General features: G+C 40.9%; 2 protein-coding genes across 4 annotated transcripts in view; one reads left to right on the top strand and one right to left on the bottom strand.

The window, feature by feature from the left end:
- The window catches only part of VIPAS39 (VPS33B interacting protein, apical-basolateral polarity regulator, spe-39 homolog), a 28,992-nt gene that overhangs the window by 1,573 nt on the left and 4,756 nt on the right, over window positions 1-22,663 (top strand). For all 3 annotated transcript variants that reach the window (XM_077910148.1, XM_077910146.1, XM_077910147.1), the window contains 18 exons: window positions 2,524-2,616; window positions 3,488-3,590; window positions 5,497-5,643; window positions 6,464-6,502; window positions 6,856-6,920; window positions 7,631-7,687; window positions 9,167-9,259; window positions 10,148-10,181; window positions 10,685-10,787; window positions 12,269-12,296; window positions 15,028-15,101; window positions 17,221-17,296; window positions 17,743-17,877; window positions 18,906-18,947; window positions 19,467-19,556; window positions 20,837-20,923; window positions 21,506-21,595; window positions 22,009-22,113. In XM_077910148.1, coding sequence (XP_077766274.1) covers window positions 2,524-2,616; window positions 3,488-3,590; window positions 5,497-5,643; window positions 6,464-6,502; window positions 6,856-6,920; window positions 7,631-7,687; window positions 9,167-9,259; window positions 10,148-10,181; window positions 10,685-10,787; window positions 12,269-12,296; window positions 15,028-15,101; window positions 17,221-17,296; window positions 17,743-17,877; window positions 18,906-18,947; window positions 19,467-19,556; window positions 20,837-20,923; window positions 21,506-21,595; window positions 22,009-22,113 — 1,461 coding nt within the window. The remainder of the gene's footprint in view (window positions 1-2,523; window positions 2,617-3,487; window positions 3,591-5,496; window positions 5,644-6,463; window positions 6,503-6,855; window positions 6,921-7,630; window positions 7,688-9,166; window positions 9,260-10,147; window positions 10,182-10,684; window positions 10,788-12,268; window positions 12,297-15,027; window positions 15,102-17,220; window positions 17,297-17,742; window positions 17,878-18,905; window positions 18,948-19,466; window positions 19,557-20,836; window positions 20,924-21,505; window positions 21,596-22,008; window positions 22,114-22,663) is intronic.
- SAMD15 (sterile alpha motif domain containing 15) overlaps window positions 21,967-22,663 on the bottom strand; it is a 46,559-nt gene continuing 45,862 nt past the window's right edge. The window contains exon 4 of the transcript XR_013386574.1: window positions 21,967-22,466. The gene's annotated coding sequence lies outside the window, so the exon portion shown is untranslated. The remainder of the gene's footprint in view (window positions 22,467-22,663) is intronic.

The following is a 22,663-nucleotide window of genomic DNA, read 5'->3' as shown; positions in this document are numbered from 1 at the left end:
GCTGGTTTGTAAATACTTACAGATCTTTGTTTACCGCAGTGAAGTAACGACCTGCATTAGTTTTTCCTAGAGTGAAACAGAGAAGGGCCGTGCGTGTCAGAGTGGAAGGGATCCGGCAGCCGGGAAACCTGGGTTATAGGAGCAATTAGCAAAGTGGTTCTGGTACCTAATCCTTTTGTGCCTCGTATTCCTCGTCAGTGAAGTAGAGATGGAACCTGCCAGGCCCACGTTTGCAGAGCTGTTGTGAGGATGACCGAGCGCTCTAGAAGTTGGCATCTGTGCCGGGGACCTTTCTGTGCTCCATGCAGGTCTTGAGTGTTTGTGATAGCCACTCTCAGGATTTTTGTGTCAGATTAATTTTTTTTTTTTTTTAGATCTTTAGGATTGCTTATAAATATTACCTTTTTTTCTAATTACCATGATACTTTATTAATAAAAATAGTGAGCATTAATTTTGTGTCAGGCACTACACGCTCTACGTATATTAAGTAGTTTAAGCCTTAAAACAATTTTGTAAGGTAGGTGTCTATTGTTATGCCCATTTTACAGATAAGGAAACCAAGAAGGAAAGGTGTCCGTAAAACTCCCCATACCAAAAAGAATTGACATTCAGTATTTACTTTTCTGCTAGGTGTTTCCTAAGTCCTCTTTCTTCTTCATTGCAGTCCTGTGAGGTAGGATGTCGTTTTCTCCAAGGTTTAGAAGTAAAATTATCTAAGCAGTTTGCTCAGAATTGGGAAACCAAGATTTGAATTCAAAGCTACCTGCTATAAATAAAGCTTGTGCTTGTCCCACCATGAGGGATGATTTCCTTGTATCTGCCAGCTTCACTTGGCTTTAAATATACAGAAGGATTTTTAAGTTACATCTGGGTTCAGTAGAAATCAATTAGTGATGTCTACCATGGGAAGGGATCAGATAGCAGAAAATTCCCACCATACCTTTCAATCCCTGTATCTCCTGAAAACAAAGGAGCCAGGAAGCGAGAGCACAGATGATTCCCTGGCTTACAGTGATTCGACTTACAATTTTTCAATTTTATGATGATAAGAAAGTGATACACATATATATATACTTTTTTTTTTTTAAAGTAGTCTCCAGGCCCAGTGTGGAGCTAACACAGGGCTTGAACTCACGACCCTGAGATGAGATCAAGAGATGGACCCTTAACCTACTGAGCCATCCAGGGACCCCAAAAGTGATACACATTCAGTAGAAACCATAGTTTGAACTTTGAGTTTGGATCTTTTCCTGGGCTGGCAATATACAACACAATACTCTTGTAGTGCTGGGTCTTGTAGTGCTGGGGAGCAGCAGTGAGCCACAGTTCCTAGTCAGCCACATGATCACAAGGGTAAACAGCTGATACATTTAAATTATTCTGCACCCATGCAGTCATTGTTTTGTTTTGTTTTTTTTTTTAAGATTTTATTTATTTATTCATGAGAGAGAGAGAGGCAGAGACACAGGCAGAGGGAGAAGCAGGCTCCATGCAGGGAGCCTGACATGGGACTCCATCCTGGGTCTCCAGGATCAGGCCCTGGACTGAAGGCGGCACTAAACTGCTGAGCCACCCGGACTGCCCAGTCATTCTGTTTTTCACTTTCAGTGCAGCAGTCAATAAATTACATGAGATATTCAAAACTTTATTATGAAATAGGCTTTGTGTTAGATGATTTTGCCCAACGATAGGCTGATGTAAATGTTCTGTGCACTTTTGAGGTAGGATAGACTAAGCTGTGCCATTTAACATTTTCCGGGTAGGATATTTTCAACTTATGTTATATTTATTGGGATATTAACCCCATTACAGGTGGAGGAGTATCTAGAGTATGTTAAGGGCCATCAGAAACTTCAATGGGGACACTTGGGTGGCTTAGTCGGTTAAGTGACTGACTCATGCTTTCGGTTCAGGTCATGATTTCAGGTCATGAGATTAAGTCTCAAGTCAGAGAGAGATGAGAGCGTGATATTTGCCAGTTTTATTCATTACAGTATTTCTGGAACCTAGAACAGTGCCTCCAAGGTGGCACTCAATATATGTTGAATAATACATGAATGCAGTTATCATCTGTTTTGTTGATGCTTTGATTGATCTTGTATATTCAGCAAAACTTGTGATGTGTCCTTATAACTCATGCTTGTCTTGTGCTGTTACCCTTATATGTATCGATGCTGAATACTCCAGTTCTGTTGTAGGGTCCTTCAGAAGAGGGACTGTGTCTTGCATTTTGTAAACATCCCTCAACACCTGAGAGAGTGTCTTGAACAGAGTAGGTGTTCTAGGAATGAATGACTCCTTGTGGGTAATTAGAGGATCAGAACTCTGGTTTGACCAGTTGGAGACCCAATGATCTGATTTTATGAGACAGATTTAGTATTTGTTTTCTCAGCTTCTTTTAAATATCTCCAATTACTGCATGGATGGGGTGGGAGGTAGAGTTTGTGGTGAAGGAACCTAAAGCTTTTGGAGCTCTTTTGAAAGCAGTCCAGGAAAGGACAAATGTCTTATTCTCGCTCTAGATGAATCGGACAAAGGGTGATGAAGAAGAGTATTGGAACAGCTCCAAGTTCAAGGCTTTCACCTTTGATGATGAAGATGATGAGCTCTCACAGGTAGGTTTTCATGAACAGTTGCTGCAGATCACACCTCCGCCACAGTGCCACTCTCAAATTCCTTCTCCTTACATCCTTGGGAACCTGGCTTTTGACTGTGTCTCTATTGGGCTCTATTGTTTTGGGTCAGATCTTCAGAAAAATCTTCATAGAGAAGAGCCTTCGAAAAAGAGCCAGAAGTATTGTAAAAACCAACTCTCTGCTCTTCTTACTTTTATGCTTAAGGTGATTTATTCCTTTCAGTTTCTTTTCCCCCCCCCAGAACCCCAAGTCTTTTATTATGTGATATAATTTGTTATTTTTGAATGATTGAATGATGAACTGGATTGAAAGTTGCCTCTTTATTGCATCTGTTTTACAAATGGGGAGATGGGGATCCCTGGGTGGCGCAGCGGTTTGGCGCCTGCCTTTGGCCCAGGGCGCGATCCTGGAGACCCGGGATCGAGTCCCACATCGGGCTCCCGGTGCATGGAGCCTGCTTCTCCCTCTGCCTATGTCTCTGCCTCTCTCTCTCTCTCACTGTGTGCCTATCATAAATAAAAAAAAAAAAAAAAAAAAGAAAAAAATTACAAATGGGGAGATGGATTTATTTTTGGAGAAATGGATAAACTTAGGCTTACACAGCAAGTCATTGCCAGGTATATGATCAGAACTTAAAAACAGCTTTGATACCTTCTAACTCTTGCCACTGGACTGCAATGTTGGCTAAAAAGCAATGTTTTTTTCTTGGCAAATATCTAGCAGGCTAGGCTTTCAATTGCAGAGGGTGAAATATTGGCCATCTTTAAATTTCAATTGCTCAGCCTTCTTGGTTGTCAGAGAGGTGAGAAGTAGTGATTGCCTGAGTGCCCTGCCTTATATCCCTCTGCAGTTAAAGGAATCCAAGAGAGCAGTGAATAGTCTTCGTGACTTCGTGGATGATGAGGATGACGATGACCTGGAGAGAGTCAGCTGGAGTGGGGAACCTGTGGGAAGTAAGTAGAGGAGGCTGTAGGAAGGGATTGATATTCAGGGTTCTTGTCACTAGAAGACCCCACTTGCTTGTCTCCTCAGTGCTTGTCAGGAAGGGGAAGGAGGGTAGACTATTTTTAGATGAACATACATTTGGAAATTTAACCCCAGAATAAATTTGAGGAAAAAACAGCAGTAGTTTCCATATGGCTCTCAGGTCTGCCATCCTGGGGCTAATGCTTGGCTGGCTGTTTCAGACTCACTTGGGGTGCTTGTTGGGTTCCTAGGATTTACTTCAGAGAATGATTCAGTAGGTCTTGGGGATAAGGGTGGAGTGGGGTCTTAATTTGCAATAGATACTGCAAGTGCTTCTAATAGTCAGTCATATTTGGAACTGCTGGCTTAATTGCTCTTAACTGGCTGGCAGGGGACGCCTGGGTGGCTCAGTGGTTGAGTGTCTGCCTTTGGCTCAGGGAGTGATCCCAGGATCTGGGATCGAGTCCCACATTGGGCTCCCTGTGAGGAGCCGGCTTCTCCCTCTGCCTATGTCTCTGCCTATCTCTCTCTCTCTCTCTCTCTATCTCTTGTGAATAAATAAATAAATCTTAAAAAAAAAAAAAAAACTGGCTGGCAGGACTGACTTCCTTAGCCACTGGATCTCGCTGTCTAGCTGTCTTATAATACCAGTTAACACCTTTGCAGAATCCATCTGATTTTTAGAATATTTTTAAAAATTTTCTTAATATAGGAAATACCATCAGGATTTAAAAATCAAATATTTTAGGCATACGGTGTAGTTTCCCTCCCACACTATCCTGCATCTACTATTCTTAGTCCCTTCTATCCCAAAACACTGCTGTTGTTTCCTTCTTCTGTTTCAACTAAAGATTCTTTTTACATTTGGAAATGCATATAGGAATATGCATTCTTATTCCCTTTTTTACACCAGTGGTAGCATGCTTTATACCCTGCTGTTTTCACTTGGCAATATAGTTTGGAGATCTTTCTATATCAGTACATTAAGAAGTTTCTCATTTTCTCTTTTAAAACAGCAGCTTAGCATTACATTGTGTAGATTTCCCATAACTTATTTAATCACTTTTGATAAACTTTATTTAGATTGTTTCCAATCTCTCCTTGTTTATATTGCTATCAATAACCTTGTTTTTTGTCCAATATGAGTACATGAAAGGTCAATTTTTATTTTTGTTTTTATTTTTTTTGAAAGGTCAATTTTTAGAGTGGAACTACTGGCAGAGGTATTTGCATCTGCATGGCGTAGATATTGCCAAATTGTTCTCCACAAGGGTTGCACCAGTGTACTCCCACCAGCAATGTTTGAGTGTTCCCATTTCCCCACAGCCTTACCAACAGAGTATTACCAAACTTTGGATCTTTGCCAATCTTTTTTTTTTTTTTTTTTTTGGTTTTATTTGTGGGAGAGAGAGTGTAGAGTAAGAGAGACAGAGCATAAGAGAGATAGGGCCAAGGTGAGGGTGAGGGATGGAGGGACAGAGGGAAAAGCCAGCTCCTTGCTGAGCAGGAGCCCAATGCAGGCTTAGTCCCGTCGCTCCGGGATCATGATCTGAGCCACCCAGAAGCCTCAGATCTCTGCCAATCTTATAGGGGCCTGTAGTATCTCAATGTACTTTACTTTGTGTAATTCTCTTATTAAGTGTGAGCTTGAGCATCTTTTTATGTGTTTAACAGCCACTTGAATTTCTGTGGTCCATTTATTGATTTCCTTTGTTCTTTTTTCTGTTGATTAATTCTATTTGATTTTATCCTTCCTCCCTGCCCCAATTTTTTAAGTCCAAGGCAATAAGGGACCAGGGCCTCTGGTGAAAAACTTTTAGTGTTTGTCAGAATGCTTAATGTCGAGAATTATTATGAATGAGAATCATTGATTTAGTTCCTACTATCTCACAGGTATCTCATGGTCCATCAAAGAGACTGCTGGAAATAGTGGGTCAAGCCAGGAGGGGCGTGAACAGCTGAAGAGCCGAAATAGCTTCTCCACCTATACACAACTACCCAAACCTACTTCTACTTACTCCCTGAGCAGCTTTTTTAGAGGTAAAGAACACTGGTTAAAGGGACAGAGAGTCCTTGTTTTCTCTTTTCAAAAAACCACTCAGGCTATAATTTTCATTTACTCTGGAAGAAAAAGATTATTGGCAGATAAAGAATTATCTTTGGAGCTGGCAGTTGGGGATTAGAAGTGGGAGCAATGAGAGAGAAATTCAGAGGGATGGGACTGGGTTTCAGGAACGTGAACAAAACTGACTTTAGCTGTGTTGGCAAGTTTTGAATAAATTTTCCTGGGTCAGAATTCCTGCCTACCCCCGTGCATTGCTGTTGGGAATCCCAGTGCACTACCAGTGAGAATATAAAATGATGCAGCCACTATGGGGCACAGGATGGCAGTTCCTTCAAAAAAGTAAGCCAGACATACAAGGACAGATACTGTATGATTCCATTTCTAGAAGATAGCTAGAGTAGTCGGGTTCATAAAGAGAGTAAAATAGTGGTCACCAGGGGCTGGAGGTAAGGAGGAATGGGGAGTAACTGTTTAATGGGTACGGAATCTCAGTTTGGGATGATGAGAAAGTTCCAGAGATGTATACTGGTGATGGTTATGCATTGTGAATGTACTCAGTACCACTGAACCACATTTAAGAATGGCAAAAAATGTCAAAGTACATGTCACGTATATTTTACCACAATTAAAAGAATTTTCCTCCCTATGTTTTTCATGGCATCTCAAATTTCTAAAGTTGAATGTAATTTTTTTTTTAAGCCTCGAGTTCCCATATTGCATAAAAAAGGTTCTATACATACTGCATCCCTAACCAGCTCTGAAATGGCTCTTCGCTTATGTGTTCTTTATCTTCAGGGAGAACTAGACCTGGAAGTTTCCAGTCCCTTTCTGATGGTAAGCATTGACCCTCTGCTCTTGATTGCTGTGGGAGATGTTACTGATATGGGGTACAGTCTGGGGAGTCCTGGGGACAGGTGGTAATTAGATGAAATTTCTTCTGAATCTAGCACCATTATTAGAGAAATTTTCTGATACTGAGGAAGGAGGTCAAGATCATTCTGGCTATAGAAGCAAGGGGTGATTTCTAGGGATGCTGTCTTTGGGGAGGAGCTGAGGTCTACTTTGGGCCATAAAGATGCCTGGGAACCTCACAAGTCAAAAAGGTGTGTGTGAGAAGGAAGCAGTAGAGAAAAGGATTGACATGAAGGTGGTGTCCTTCTGAGCCAGCTGCCTGTTTACTTTTTCAGCTCTGTCAGATGCACCTGCCAAAAGCTATGCTCCAGAGCTGGGCAGACCCAAGGGGGAGTACAGGGTGAGTCATATCTTATACTTTACACAGTTCAAAGCACTTTGACACATATTATCTTGCTTGATCTTCCCAACTTTTTGAGCAGCTATTGTCTTAACTTTTTTGTAGACAAGAATACTGGATATCTAAATATCAGTGCTTGCTCTGGGTCTCATAGCTATGAAGTGGTAGAAGTGGGACTCAAAATCTATTTTTCTGATTCTGTCTTAGCACACTTTCTTTACCCATTGTACTGGTTTTGGGAGGCAGTACTTTGAAACTTTTGATCATTGCTGTGGTCTGGAAGCTCAGTGGAGCTCATATTCCCAAGAAGCACATAACAAAGTAAACTGATTCCTAAGGAAGAAACTGTATCATAAAGTCCAGAAGAGGAACACGTCTTCCTCTTCCTTCTGTCTGCAAAGCCATTAACTAGAATCCCCAGATGCGACTAATTGTATCTAGGGAATGAAGTCCTGTATCAGGAGGCATAGGGTTTTGTCATTCAATTCTTTCCTTCTTTGATCCATCTCTTCTTGCCTGAATTGTCCCTGTTCTAATTACTTCAGAAACTCAGAATGAGACCATTCCTGTTCTTCACTTTTTTTTCTTCCATTCTCTCTCACAAAATATTTCCACATCAGAGAATAAAGATGAGTTTAAGGTGAGAAGCTGGCATACTGATAATTCTGATCCCTTAACTTCCTGAGATTCATGTGTTGCTAATATTCCAGGATTACAGCAATGACTGGAGCCCCAGTGACACAGTGCGACGTCTTCGGAAGGGCAAGGTAAGGCCACTTAGAGAAAGTGTTCTTGTGGGGAAAAACCATTATGGCTGGAGAAATCTATTTGCAAAATACATATATCATAGAGGATATTTATCCAGAATACATAAACAATAATGATTATCTTTAATAAGAAGGTAACCCAAATAAAAAACTTGGCATAAGATTTAACCAGTTATATCACAAGAAGTTCATGAATAGCCAGAGAGCACTTGGGAAGATCCTCTACATCAATAGTCATCAAGAAAATGTGAATTAAAACTGTGAGACACTACTATACAGCCACTAGAATGGCTAAATTTAAAAATATCATTCCAAACATTGGGAGGCTGTAAAGGAGCTAGACCTCTCATACACTGAAAGTACAAAAGGTGAAATGTGAAAACTACTCTGGAAAATAGTCTGGCAGCTTCTTACGAAGTTAAACATACACTTAATTTTATTGCTAGACATTTACAATCCAAGATAAGTGAAAACGTATGCTCAAAGACTCGTTCATACACCGGGGCAACCTGGATGGCTCAGCTCAGTATGTTGAGTGTCTGACTTTGGTTTCAGCTCAGATCATGATCTCAGTGTCCTGGGATTGAGCCCTGCATCAGGCGTGTGCTTTGTGGGAGTCTGCTTGTCCCTCTCCCTCTGTCCTTCCCCCCATGTGCATGCTCACATGTGTGAGCTCTCTCTCGCTCGCTCACTCGCTCTCGCTCTGTCTCTGAAATAAAATCTAAAAAAAAAAAAAAAAAAAATTGTACACTGTATTCACAACAGCCCTATTCATAATAGCCCCCAAAGTGGAAATAACCCAAATATCCTTTAGTAGGTAAATGGATAAATGGTGGTATGTCCATACAATGAAAACTACTTACCAGCGAATCAATGTAGTACTCACCACAACATCTAGATTCCTCTCAGAAATATGATACTAAGTGAAAGAAGTCAGATGTAAAAGGGACGCCTGGGTGGCTCAGTGGTTGAGGGTCTGCCTTTGGCTCAGGGCGTGATCCTGGGGTCCTGGAATTGAGTTCCACATCAGGCTCCCCACAAGGAACCTGCTTCTCCCTCTGCCTGTGTCTCTAGCTCTCTCTCTCTGTGTGTCTCTCATGAATAAATTCATAAATAATCTTAAAAAAGTCAGATGTAAAAGAGTACGTATTGTATGATTCTATTCCTGAAATTCTAGAAAAGGAAAACTTTAGTGACTGAAAGATGAGTGGTTGCTAGGAGCTAGAGATGGAAGGGGGCTGTTGACATCAAAGCTGACAAGGATGATGGAGTTGTTCTATATCTTTATTGTGGTGGTAGTTGCATGGAATTTGATATGTATTTGTCAAACTCACTGAACTCTACCCTTAGTAGATTTTATTGTATGTAAATTATACCTCATTAAAAAGAGAGAAAGTGATCTCTGCCCTTTGGGTTTGGCAAGACTCCATCAGGACCTTAGGACTTCCTTGCACACTAATTCTGTTCTTCTTCTCCCAGGTCTGCTCACTAGAAAGATTCCGTTCCTTACAGGACAAGCTACAGCTCCTGGAGGAAGCAGTAAGCATGCATGATGGAAACGTAATTACTGCAGTAAGTTGTGTTGTTTTGTTTGTTGTTTGCTTAATTGTAGTCCAATCAGAATTGAACTGTAACATTTCAGGTTAAATGTCTAGTAGAGATCTTGAATTCTTCTTGAAGTGTAGGATTCTCAGTAATACATGCTCTGAGGTTTAGCTGGCAGGAAGTGTATTGTATGTGGATGTCTTAATTATAATCAAGAAGCTGCAAGTTGGCCACTCTGTTCTAAAAACTAATCTGAGGTGCACTTGGGTGGCTCGGTTGAACAACCAACTCTTGATTTCAGCTCAGGTCATGATCTCAGGGTCCCACATTGGGCTCTGCATTCAGCAGGGAGCCTGCTTGAGATTCTCTCTTTGCTTGTGCATGAATGCGTGCATGCACATGCTCTCTCTCAAATAAGTAAATGAATCTTTAAAAAAAATAAAAACATGGGACGCTGGATGGCTCAGCGGTTGAGCATCAGCTTTTGGCTCAGGGCGTGATCCCGGGACCTGACCTCGGGTCCTGCATTAGGCTCCTTGCAGGGAGCCTGCTTCTCCCTCTGCCTACATTTCTGCCTCTCTCTGTATCTCTCATGAATGAATAAATAAAAAGTCTTTTAAAAAAATAAAAATAAAACAAAAACAACGAGAGTCTTTTGAGGGAGATGTATGTGAGAATGGTCTCTCTCAGAGGGAAGTGTCTCTTGCCAGTATGGGAATGGGCAGGTGGACTCCTCTTAGACATAGCTCAATTCTAGATGTCTGTCACCTGTCCTTCTGTCACAGAGGGAAATCTGTTGTCTGGACGTGCCAAGATTCCAAACGAGTCGCTGACCTCATTCCTAAACATCAGGAGCTCAGAGCAAGGCTTTGTGTTTGAGCGGTCAAATTTATTCTTTGTTCCGTTTTCCTTTAGGTTCTGATCTTCCTGAAGAGGACACTAAGCAAAGGTGAGCATATGTTGAGAGAAATCTTCAGTCAATGAGATGCCTGCTACATTTGAAGGGAGAATGGCTTTGTGGCTTTCCTATAGGATTCACTGTCATCAGCTCTGTTTCAGAGACAGCTGGGGTGGCCTAAGAGTTCTGAGTATCCATCTCATTTCTGAGGGCAGTTGTTCCTTCTGTAGGGTGATAACTACATCAACTGGAGCCTCCCTATATACTAGACAGACAGATGGCTGTGTTGGTTTGAGGACTTACATCAGAGTCCATGCTAGGTGCCTACTGATTCAGTTGGTAAGAACCAAAGGCCACCTGAATGGCCAGGGGTTGCCCTGGACCATGGAGTGTGCTGGCAGTGGATTGAGCCATAGGACCGGGTACCATAAAAAGCTGTTTCTCACTTGCGATTAGCTTTGAGGAGTTGTTTGGAATAATGAGGAGCGAGACCAATTTCACAGTTGAGTAATAGGCTTTAATCTTTCCCCACCTAACTCCTGCCTGCCTGCCAGAGATCCTCTTCCGAGAGCTGGAAGTGCGACAGGTTGCCTTGAGACATCTCATTCACTTCCTTAAAGAAATAGGGGATCAAAAGCTGCTTTTAGACCTCTTCAGGTAAGCACTGATCATCTTGTCTATAGTTACTGAGCACTTTATTCAAAGCACTCTGGAGTATACAAAGAAGACACGGTCCATTTTTGCTGTTAGATGAGATAATGAAACATGATGGGAAAATTAATAATACAGCTCAGTCTGTGATAAAATGATAGTGTAGCAGATCGTTAAGAACCAGGCCCTGGGGTCTAACATACCTGCATTGAATACTGGCACCACCGTTTAGTTCATAGAGTCACGTTGAGGAAGTTACCCAGCCTCTTCAATGGAAGTGAGGATTCCTACCTCACAGCTTGTGAAGATAAGGAGTTAGTATGGGGAAAGCATTTAGTGTAATGTCTAGACTGTGTTATTAATATTTTTAAGCATTTTATTATAAAAGACCTAGATTAAGGTATCTTTTATTACTTGATCCCCAATGATGCTAGTGAGAAATGTAATGGAAGAGCAGAATAAGCAAGTAAATCTTCAGTCTGGATACGCAAGGAAAGGCTCATGGAAGTGGTTAGGAATTGAGACTAGGTAGGGTTTCTAATAGGTGGAAAGGCAAAGGGTAGGCATACCGGCTGGAGGCCTGGAACAGGGGAGTGTCTTCTACCATGTTTTCCTTCCTTTCCTTCCCTTTCCCTTCCCCTTTCCCTTTCCCTTTCCCTTTCCTTTCCCCTGCCAGTAGATTAAATTGTATATCTAGTATGTCTTTTCTTCAGTGTCAGGGAAGGGGTTGGAAGCCCTTTTGAGGCTGATATCTGGCCCAAGATAACTCCAGTTATCCAGTGACTCCAGCACAGTGATGAGCTGCCCCAAAGACAAAGGTGGGGAAAGCAGTTCACCTGATCAGGGCCAAGATTACAGAGAGTTAGCCAGGAATTTGCAGAAGACATGTTCATTGAGGCAGGCTATTTCCTCCTTCCCTTCCCGATCAACAAGACTATTAAGCATCACCTCTAGGCCAAACCAGTGATTTCATTATAGCGGTCCATTCAGAATAAGAAGGAATTAGAAGACAAAGTCTTTATTCTCCAAGGCCTTACCACCTTTGGGAGAGACAGAACCCTTTCTCCACCATGCATGAAAGCAACGAAGAACAATATAGAAAATCTGTTTCTAAGATTGTACTGACAGAAGAGTGCTTTAATCTTTCCAAATCTATAAGATTACTGTGGGCCAAGGTTTTGTGGAGGCTCTGAACCTTTCTGTCAGACCTGTTAACTTTACAAAGTTATTAGTGTCCTGCAGTGCTTTCTTGTCCTTGCTTTTCACTCAGCTAGAGCAGTCAGGGGAACAGTGATATCTGATCCACCATATGTTTTCAAGAGGTTACTGGTAGAAGAAATTCTTTTTAAGAAGAGGAGGGCTTATTCACGTATGAGGGCAAATGAATTTGAATTGTGTTTTTCCTAGAGCAGCTACCCTATTTTGTGAGGTTATATTGCCACACGTCAATAGATAAAAATGCCCTGCTCCCTTCTGCTTCTCCCCAGGTTCCTAGATAGAACAGAAGAGCTTGCGGTAAGTGTGGCCCTTTGTTTCAGTTGGGGACCTGTTTAACAGAAATCTAAGCCAAAACCCAGCCTCCGAGATCCCAAACTAGTTAACAGTATTCTTCCTTGGTATTGATTGCATCCAGAAGAGAAAGGCATCTGGGAAGCCTACAAACTTAATCCAAATGATGTACTGTTTCTTTTTATATGCTCTTTTGATTGGGCTTATGAATAAATATTTCTTTGAATGACTAAAAACTGGCCTGATCAATTTGTAATTTGTTTTTTATTTTCTAATTGTTTCAGTTCCTGGTTTGTAGGAGCTTTTGGGTTTTGGCTTCTAACACTGGAAAATGTAAGCTAAGAGGGATGAGAAACCAGATAGAGGCCAAGAAGGAGGATAGGTCAAGCTGATGATGCACCCAATACACATTTCGGTGGAGAGCTCAGTGATTGAGTGTTAAAACAGATTTTTGGCAGATTTTTACCATTTTAGAATAAACTCCTGGAATACAAGTATAAGCTGAAATCGTACCAAAAATTTCATTATATTATTAAAACTATAGCAATCCACTTTTAAAAATTTGCCATTATTGTGCAGGGGTTGGAATTCCTTAGCACCATCAATGGCAGGATTGTTCCTTTGGTCACTGCACACATGTTTGTAGTGAGATCAGTGCTCACATTCAGCTGGCACGTCTAATAATCTTGCTAACCTTTGCATAGCAGACTATAATTAGGAAAATGTTTTTCAGTAACATTTTGTAAAAGGAACTTGTACTTAATATTTGAAGCATGGGAAAATCTCAGAAATCCTTTATCATAATCTACTGAAAATGATCGGCAGTCTGTAGCAGTCATTGGGAAAAGGTTTTTGTTTACACTTTTAATCTCCATAGATTTGAAACTATAAGGAATTTTCTTCATACAGCATTCTTACAAAGTTTGTTGTTTTGAAGCTTGATTAGTGAAAACAAATGTGTTTTGGGTAACTCATTTTCCTCTAAAATTTTTTCTTATTTTATTCCTTTCTCTATTGTTTTTTAATTGAAGGTGATGTATCATGCATGTTGTTGTATATAAATTTAGAGTTTTCCAACCTTACAAACTTCAGAATTGTCAAAGCTAATAGTCTGTTTTCAGTTTATCCTCAGAGCGGGAAGGTTATCTAAGTAGGAGTTTCTTCAAAGACTTAAGGCCAAAGTGGAATTGAACAATAAAAATTAATTATAGCTCTTAAAGATTACTTTAATACTAGGATTGGTTATATGCCAGATATTTTATGAAGATTAGATTATGATATAATCTCTATTATTCTGTTTTATATTATCATTTATATTTTTATACATTTGTTTCTAAAAGGACATAGTGTCCTTCCTAAACCCAGTTCATTCTCTTAATATTCATGTTAACTGTCAATCTGTTTATTTTTTAAATCTTGGGAAGTTTTTTTTTTTTTTTTTTTAAGATTTTCATTACGTAAGAGAGAGAGGAAGAGGAGTAGAGGGAGAGGAACAAGCAGATTCTGTGCTGAACATGGAGCCCAACGTAGGGCTCAATCTCAGGACCCTGAGATCATGACCTGAGTCAAAACCAAGAGTCGATGCTTAATGACTAAGCCACCAAGGCACCTCAATTCTTGACAAGTTTTTAATAATTGTACATAAAATTGCAGTTTTTACGATCATCATTAATTTCGTCATCCCTTGTAATAAAAAAATAGGGATTTAAACCTCAGTTCTTTTTTTAGAATTCCAAAATAGCCCATAAGGAGATTTTCTTTCAGAGTTATATGTAGAACCTATAGTAAGTATTTAAATGTGAATCTTTAGGTGTCAACAGTGAATCAGAAGACATGACTTATTCATGTTACTGATGTTGTTAATTACTGGATATTTACAGGATCATGCTATCTTTGATTATAAGGTCAAAGATGCCAAAAATAATGTTGAAGTAAGCATTTCATTCTTTGGCCTTTCAAAGGCTAAGGTTAGGGTTAGTGAAGCAAAAGCTGGTTTTAGTTAAATAGTGAGGCTAAAGCCAAGCTTCCAAGTAAAGCTTGGTGCTTGCCTACTCAGTACTTTGTTATAGGCCAGCACTGAACTTCCCATAGAACTTCCCACGATGATGGCAGTATTCTTTATCTGTGTTGTTGGATATGGTCCAACTAGTCATGTGGTAAAATGACTACTGTAATTAAGGATCTGAATTGTTTAACTTAATTTAAACGTAAATGTAAACCAAATGTGGGCATCAGTTACTGTATTGGATATTGCAGTTATAGATAAATCAAAGAGTGATTTTGAAGATTTTTTTTTTTAGGATTTATTTATTCATGAGAGACCCAGAGAGAAAGGCAGAGACATAGGCAGAGGGAGAAGCAGGCTCCATGCAGGGAGTTTGATGTGGGACTCAATCCCAGGACCCCGAGACCACACCTTGAGCCAAAGGCAGACACTCAACCACTGAGCCACCCAGGTGTCCTTGAAAATTTTTTGTCATCTATACATCCAGTATGGGGCTTGAACTCACAACCCCGAGATCAAGTGTCACATGCTGTAATTACTGAGCCAGCCAGGCATCCCCAAAGAGTAATTTCTCTCTACGTGCACACCTATCCACACCCAGAGGAATCTCTGATAATGAAGAATTACGTTTTTAAGGATGGAAAGTCTACTTACATACCTACCTCACCCTTAAGGAGACAAAATAAAATAGTTCAACCCCCCCCTTCTCTTTTTCTTTCTTTCTTTTTGTAGCTCTCTCATTACCGTGAGCACTTGAACATTCAGGACCCTGAGAAACGAAAAGAATTTCTTAAGACCTGTGTTGGGTAAGTATGGGAGAGAAATGTTTTTAAGTATAAATCTTACACAGACAACTGAGGAGACTAATTAAGGGTGGAGTGGATAGGCCGTTGAAGGGAAAGGCTAACAGTGGGTCATACAAACATCATTAAAGATGGTCTCATTCAGTGATTGCAGACATTTTCAATGATGGGTAGTAAATTGAGAAAAATAAAGGCAATCTAAAGAGTTTTTTTCTACAGTTAATTTAATTTGAAACACTGCCATTTGTTCTGGGATTTTTTCCCCCTCCCCTCTCTCCCTTTCTTTATGATTTTATATATTAAAAAGGTTGATAACACTTTACCTTCCATGTTCTTTTCAGTGGTTACTGATCCTCGAGACCCCAGACCACAAGAACCACTCACTCAGCATAGGTGTTCATCCACTATATAAGACACTGTAAAAAACAGCCCCACATACTGTTTTCCAGTGATGAGCACTCACTGCTCTTGGAAGTAGCTTGTTCTTTGTCAGACAACCTTCATTATTGTTAAATGCTTTGTTATATTGAGCTGAAACTTGCTTCCTTCTATCTTTCAAGACATGCAGAGCATCTACCCAGGAGGCCTTAATCCAAGTTCAATATTCACAGTTGCTTTAGTCATTCCTCATGGGACAGGAATTCTAGGATTCATATTTAGAAATTTGTCTTTGTCCGTGTAATCCTTAATTTTAACATTACCAAATACTGAGCTATGTCATAGTGGCCTGTGGTGAAAAAGAGAAAAGTTGGAATAGTGAGATAACTGAAACCTATTGCTGTTTCTCTTTATCTCTTCTAAAACTTGGCTATGGCTCACACTTAATCTGGGATAGTGTAACTGAGTTTCAGAAATCTTCCAGGAGTGACTGGAGTGCAGGACTAAGGCAGCACTTTTTAAAGGAGAGATCTGTGAACTGCAAGCCTAAAATCTGGCTTCGGTTCCTAGCTTTACATCTTGGTTTACCACGTATGAGTTTTAGGCAAGATACTGTTTGTCCCTCAACTTTTTCATGTGTAAATGTAGTGTTGAAGATGGAATCCTTGATATCTGTGTAGATGTCTGAGATCTTTAGCGATCTATCCATGTACCACCATGCCTGGTAATTTAATTTTACCTTATATCTCTGCAATAAGAAATGACTAACAAGGGACACCTGGGTGGCTCAGCAGTTGAGCTTCTGCCTTTGGCCCAGGGCGTGATCCCAGAGTCTTGGGATTGAGTCCCACATCAGGCTCCCTGCATGGAGCCTGCTTCTCCCTCTGCCTATGTCTCGGCCTGTCTCTCATGAATAAATAGATAAAAGCTTTAAGAAAAAGAAAGAAATAACCAACAAATATAAGTATCCCTTATGTAGAGTTAAGCACTGACATTAAGCCAGGACAGGAACCACAGTGCTTCACTGTGGATGATGGGCAGTCAGCCAAGCTCATTCACTCACTAAGTGACGTGTTTGTCAAACATTCCAACTCCCACAGTGAGAGGATTCTAACTCATTCCTCAGTAAAACCACTGATTACTATATATATTTTGTGGACTTTCAGGATCCCTCTTTTTTTAAAAAAGATTTTATTTTAACTTTTTTAAAGATTTTCATTTATTTATTTGAGAGAGAGAGAGAGAGCAGAGAGCACAAGCAGGAAGTGGGGGGAGTGAGGGGTAGAGGGAGAAGCAGATACCCCACTGATCAGGGAGCCTGATGTGAGGCTCGATCCCAGGACCTTGGGATTATGACCTCGGCCAAAGGCAGACACCTAACTGCCTGAGCCACCCAGGTGCTCCAGATTTTATGTTGTTGTTTGTTTTTTTTAAGTAATCTCTACATCTGACATGGGACTGGAACTCACAGCCTTGAGATTAAGAGTTCCATGCTCTACCAACTAAGCCCGCCATGCCTCTCAGGATCCCTCTTGAATTGGCAAAACCTAAAATACAAAATCCCAGCCAAAGGTCTATTCTGTTTTCTGCTTTCTCTCTCTCTGCCTTTCAGGGATGCTGTAAAGGTACATTGGGATCAAATTTGTGAAGTGCCGTGAGCCTCTTATGCTTACAGTGGTGATTTGGTTTAGTTGGGTTTGTTTTCAGTAGAGAAAGAGGTACTAACCTTCTGGCTCTTTACCAGTTTGCCATTTTCAGCAGAAGATTCTGCACATATTCAAGACCATTATACCCTCCTGGAACGCCAGATCATTATTGAGGTTAGACTCCTTGTCTCTACATTTTCTGCTTCGATATCAGTGCTCAGTGCCATTCAGCATCTAGGAGACCTCTATGCTCTGCCGTATATGTCATTTCCTGTTAATTCTCTAAGAGTCTTTCATTTCCTCTTTATATGTTAGCACTTTTCCCTTCATTGTTCTCAGGCATCCTTTTTCTTCTCACTTGCAGTTAACCTGGAAGTGTGTTTTCTCTCCCTCCCAGAACTCTTGTTTCATCCTTACTTCTCCAGTTTTCCTCCATTCAACATGAATCTGTCATCATTTTACAGATTTTAAACTCCCCTAGTCTATCCTGGGCAGTTTCTTTTTCTCTTCTTTGCTTCTTCCCTAGGATAGGAAGCATGACCGCTGTAGTATTTAATGTTTCTCTCCTGCTTCTACTCTGCAGACATTGTTGTTTTTTTCATTTGGTTCACTCACTACAGGCAAATGATCGACATCTGGAATCAGCAGGACAGACTGAGATCTTTCGAAAGCACCCCCGCAAAGCTTCTATCCTCAACATGCCATTAGTGACAACGCTTTTCTACTCGTGCTTCTACCATTACACGGAGGCTGAGGTATAGGCAAAATGTGAAAGACCCCACACTCTCACTGCACAAGAGGGATATAGGTTGAAGCCAGTTATTTCAAGGTGCTCTTAACGATGGGTATGTATAGTTCTTGGGGAAGTCCACCTGGAAGCTTTCCTGGCCCTCAGAAAGGATGAGCCATCAGGGAAAAAGAGATTTAAAAGGGTTTGTGTGGCCTCTGGTGAGCTGGCATGCTGGCATTAGCACATTGTCTCCCCAATGCTGGTCCTGCAGAGTCCCTGCTCAAAGGTCCATAATTTCAAATGGATTCACACGGTATAAAGAAGAGCAGCAAGGTGCTAAGTGTTTGTGGGTACTTAAAAATTGTTTCGAAAAGGTTCAAGTTTTAATGATCATAGGTGGGAATGATTATAATGTGTGATCAATCTTGTGATAGATAAGCATAAAATTGAGAAATACACTGTATATATTAATCCAGTCTTGTTTGCCAAGTTGTGGTGATATCCAGTTAGACCTGGTGGAATTTGTCTCTTAAATTAACTTCTTGGGACGCCTGGGTGGCTCAGCGGTTGAGCATCTGCCTTCAGCTCAGGGCATGATCCCACAGTCCTGGGATCGAGTCCCTCATTGGGCTCCCTGCATGGAGCCTGCTTCTCCCTTTGCCTCTGCCTGTGTGTGTGTGTGTGTGTGTGTCTCATGAATAAATAAATAAAATATTTTTAAAAAATTAACTTCTGGGTTTAAGTGGCTACAGAGAAAAATATACAATGTCTAGGTAGTGGAAAGAAACTGTTAGGTTGGGGGCAGCCCCAGTGGCCCAGTGGTTTGGCGCCGCCTTCAGCCCGGGGTATGAGCCTGGAGACCCAGGATTGAGTCCCATGTCAGGCTCCCTGCATGGAGCCTGCTTCTCTCCCTCTCCCTCTGCCTGTCTCTCTCTCTCTCTCTCTGTCTGTTATGAATAAATAAATAAAATCTTTAATAAAAAAAAAATGTTAGGTTCGGTAGTATTTGGGAAAGTCAGTAACAGTAAAATTCCTTCTCCACCTTCATCCTAGGGGACGTTCAGCAGTCCAGTCAACCTGAAGAAGACATTTAAGGTAGATATAAATTGGTCAGTGTCTGGTAAAGTAGTATGAGAGTAACTACATGGAGTGGATGTTGCCTGATAACCCTGCATGGGAAGTCCCTTGATATTCAAGGTTGGAAATAGAAAGAATGAGGGCAGCCCAGGTAGCTCAGCAGTTTAGCGCTGCCTCTGGCCCGGGGCGTGATCCTGGAGACCTGGGATCAAGTCCCACGTCGGGCTCCCTGCATGGAGCCTGCTTCTCCCTCTGCCTGTGTCTCTGCACCCCCCTCTCTGTGTCTCTCATGAATAATAAAATATTTTTTAAAAAAAGAAATAGAAAAAATGAGTTTGTGGGAAGTGAGGGAAGACTAACTGAATGGCCTGCAGCAGTGCTGGGGGCTTGGGAGTGAAAAGGTTCTTGATGACTTGAGAAATTTGTGCATTTTAAGGGGCATAATCAACACCAGGGAATATTTTTGCTTGTCTTTTCCAGAATTCTCCCCTGAGGCATTTCTACTCCTCATTAATTCCCCTGGTCTCTGCTTTTTAGATCCCAGACAAACAGTATGTACTGACGGCCCTGGCTGCTCGCGCCAAGCTTCGAGCCTGGCATGATGTTGATGCCCTCTTTACCACGAAGGTGGGTGCCCTGGAACTGTTTGGTGCTACTGGGGGCCTTGGAGATAATCATCTTGTTACCCCATACCTCATGGGAATCTCACATTCTACTTACTGGTTTACATTTTTTCCTCCAACTTTTTGTTTTCCAAAATGTCAAACTGAAAGAAGAGTTGAAAGAAAAGTATGATAAACATACTAATAGTCTTAATTCATTGATTTATTAACATTTTTGCCATATTTGCTCTTTTTTCTTTTGCTGAACCATTTGAAAGTAAATTGCAGACATCATGATACTTCTCCGTAAGCAGTTATTTCATTTATAACCACAATATTATTATCATTTTCAGGATATTTAACATTAATATTGTAATATCATTGTATATATAGTCTGTATTCAAATCAGCTCTTAGAGCTTTTTGTTTATTTTTGTGTTTGTTTGCTGTCAGGATCTAATCAAGGATCTTGCATTGGTTGTCATGTCATATTTTAAATATCCTTTCTTCTATGAGTTTGATTTTTTTTTTGTTTATACCCTTTGTTAGTTTTTTGTTGTTGTTGTTTGGGGTTTTGCTTTTTTTAAAATTTTATTTTTAAGTAATCTCCAAACCCAGTATGAGGCTTAAACCTACAACCCTGAGATTAAGAGTTGCAAGCTCTACCTACTGAACCCACCAGGTGCCCCTACCTGTTTTTTGGTGGTGGTGGTGGTGGTGGTTGTTAATTATTTACTTAGCTACATTGACTACCAAAGCAATACATGTCTGTGTCAAAATCAAAAACACTATGTGAGAGCATAGTCAAATTACATGAATTTCCTTATTCATTGCCCACCTGCTCCTGTCTCAGTCCCTTCTGCAAGGCAAACACTCTTAAAAGTTCAATGGGTAGTTTTCCAGACTTTTCCTCATGATATACAAATATCCTTATGTAAATATAAACACATAGAAGATAGGATTTTTTCTACCCAGATTAAGTTGATACTATAAGTATTATAAAATAAATTACTTATTTCATCTAGCCATATCTCACAGACTTTTTTCTGCCTGTGGATCTAAGAACTTATTAGATCTGACTCTTTCTACCCTCTGACTCTTTCTACCCTCATAGTTTCTTGACTTTTCTGAAAAACTTATCTCAAAAAAAAAAAAAAAAACTTATCTCTCTTCACTTCTCAATCTTCCACCTCCCATCCATCCACACTCACCACCATGTTATTCTAGTCAGACCGTAAAACGAATGGCCACAAAGTGTGTTGAGTCTGTCTTGCCTAGCTTCTGCTGCCCCATCTTCCCTTTTCAGAACTGGCTGGGCTACACCAAGAAGAGAGCACCCATTGGATTCCATCGGGTTGTGGAAATTTTGCACAAGAATAGTGCCCCTGTCCAGGTAATAGCTCCTAAAGGGCATTGGGTACAGGATCCTCTAGGAGACCTACCTTTTAGACTCTTATTGGTCAGTGGTGGGAGACTTGACCTGCTCTGGTCTTAGCTGCAAGATAACAAAAAGGCTGTAGTTGACCTTGAGATAGAAAAGGCCAGAGAGGGAAGTTCTCCTCTGCCCTTTAGAAGTAATCCCAGACTGCCCCTCTTTGAGGAGCATCTACTGCGGTTAGCCTGTGTGAAGCACTGACATATTATTCAAATGATTGAAAAGGAGAGCTCATTGAGAAAGGACATCAAGGAACAATGAGCATACCACTGGATCAGATCTAGAGCACATCTGTTGTTTGCCTGGGTATCTAGCTGTAGGGTAAGGTGGGAGTGGGCTCTTCCCATCTCTCCTGGGTGAGCTTGGAAGTACTGCATACAGTCCACCTCATTCCCATTGCAGAACTAGTCCTATGGTTGATCATGAGAATTGTAGACACGAGATAGGAAGCTTTTGCCTTAAGATTTTTGTTGTCTTCTTTTTAGAGCTCCTTGTTTTATGGGTCTGGGAGTCATTACTCAGAAGTATCTTTTCTCATAGATATTACAAGAGTATGTTAATCTGGTGGAAGATGTGGACACAAAGTTGAACTTAGCCACCAAGTTCAAATGCCATGATGTCGTCATTGATGTGAGTCCCTAAGAAATAAGAACCCTGAGTTAAACCCTTAATGGAGAGTGGGGGATTATGATATTCTCTGCCCTAGATCTTGAGGTACTTTCAATTTAGACTTAATAGACAAAATGATCTGGCAAGAATCAGTTTGGAGACCAGTTCTCTTGTATTATTTTCCCAGCCCTTTGACTGATAGCTCTTTGCTTTTATAAATATGTTGTACTCACAAAATTTATAGAACTGAATCCAGCCACATAAGCTCTGTAGATTTCTCTTCAGTAAGAAGTTCTGTAGGTGCTTTACCCCACTGTCATCCCACTATTACCTCTCAGCCTCTCCTTGAACCTTGACCCAATGTTGGAATGGCAGAAAGAAAAAGGCCCTCGTAGAGAAGGCTGATTGGTTTTATTGTGTCTGTTGGTGTACAGACTTGCCGGGACCTGAAGGATCGTCAGCAGTTGCTAGCGTACAGGAGTAAGGTGGATAAAGGATCTGCAGAGGAGGAGAAGATTGATGCCATTCTGAATAGTTCGGTGAGCAGCTACAGCTTACTCCTCCAGTAGTCCCAGGAGACAGTCCCCATACTCACAGTATCACCAAGTATATATTCCCAAGGCCTGCATTGGGTCACAGTTTGCTGAGTGTCATGGATACAAGGATCTTCTGTGGGCCTAAGGATCTAAAGCACTGCTTTGAACAGCAGAAATTACTCCTAAGATGTGTGATGATCTTGGGGTAATCCGGGAACCTTAGGCTGAGACTTCACATAGCATCCTGGTGATCATTAAACATAGCAGGTAGGAGGTACTAGTCCAGGGAGTATGGAAACAATGCTGCAGATTCATAATATCCAGGTGGTAGTTTTCTGGGGCCAGGTATGACCTACCTGTTGGAAATAAGTGGATAAAACAGACTTTAGCTATTTGAGCAACACACCTGGCTCACCTCTCAGAGCATGAAATTGCTGAGCTTTTTTTTAATACGGAGCTTAGCTCCCTGTTACATCTAAAGCTAGTAAGTCTTGGTCCTATGGAGGGCAGAACCAGAATAAATGCCATAAATCAGGCTTATAAGGTACAGAAA

The sequence above is a fragment of the Canis aureus genome, chromosome 9, assembly GCF_053574225.1.
Source record: "Canis aureus isolate CA01 chromosome 9, VMU_Caureus_v.1.0, whole genome shotgun sequence".
Taxonomy (NCBI): Eukaryota; Metazoa; Chordata; class Mammalia; order Carnivora; family Canidae; genus Canis; species Canis aureus.
This window is presented reverse-complemented; position numbering and strand designations above follow the sequence as displayed.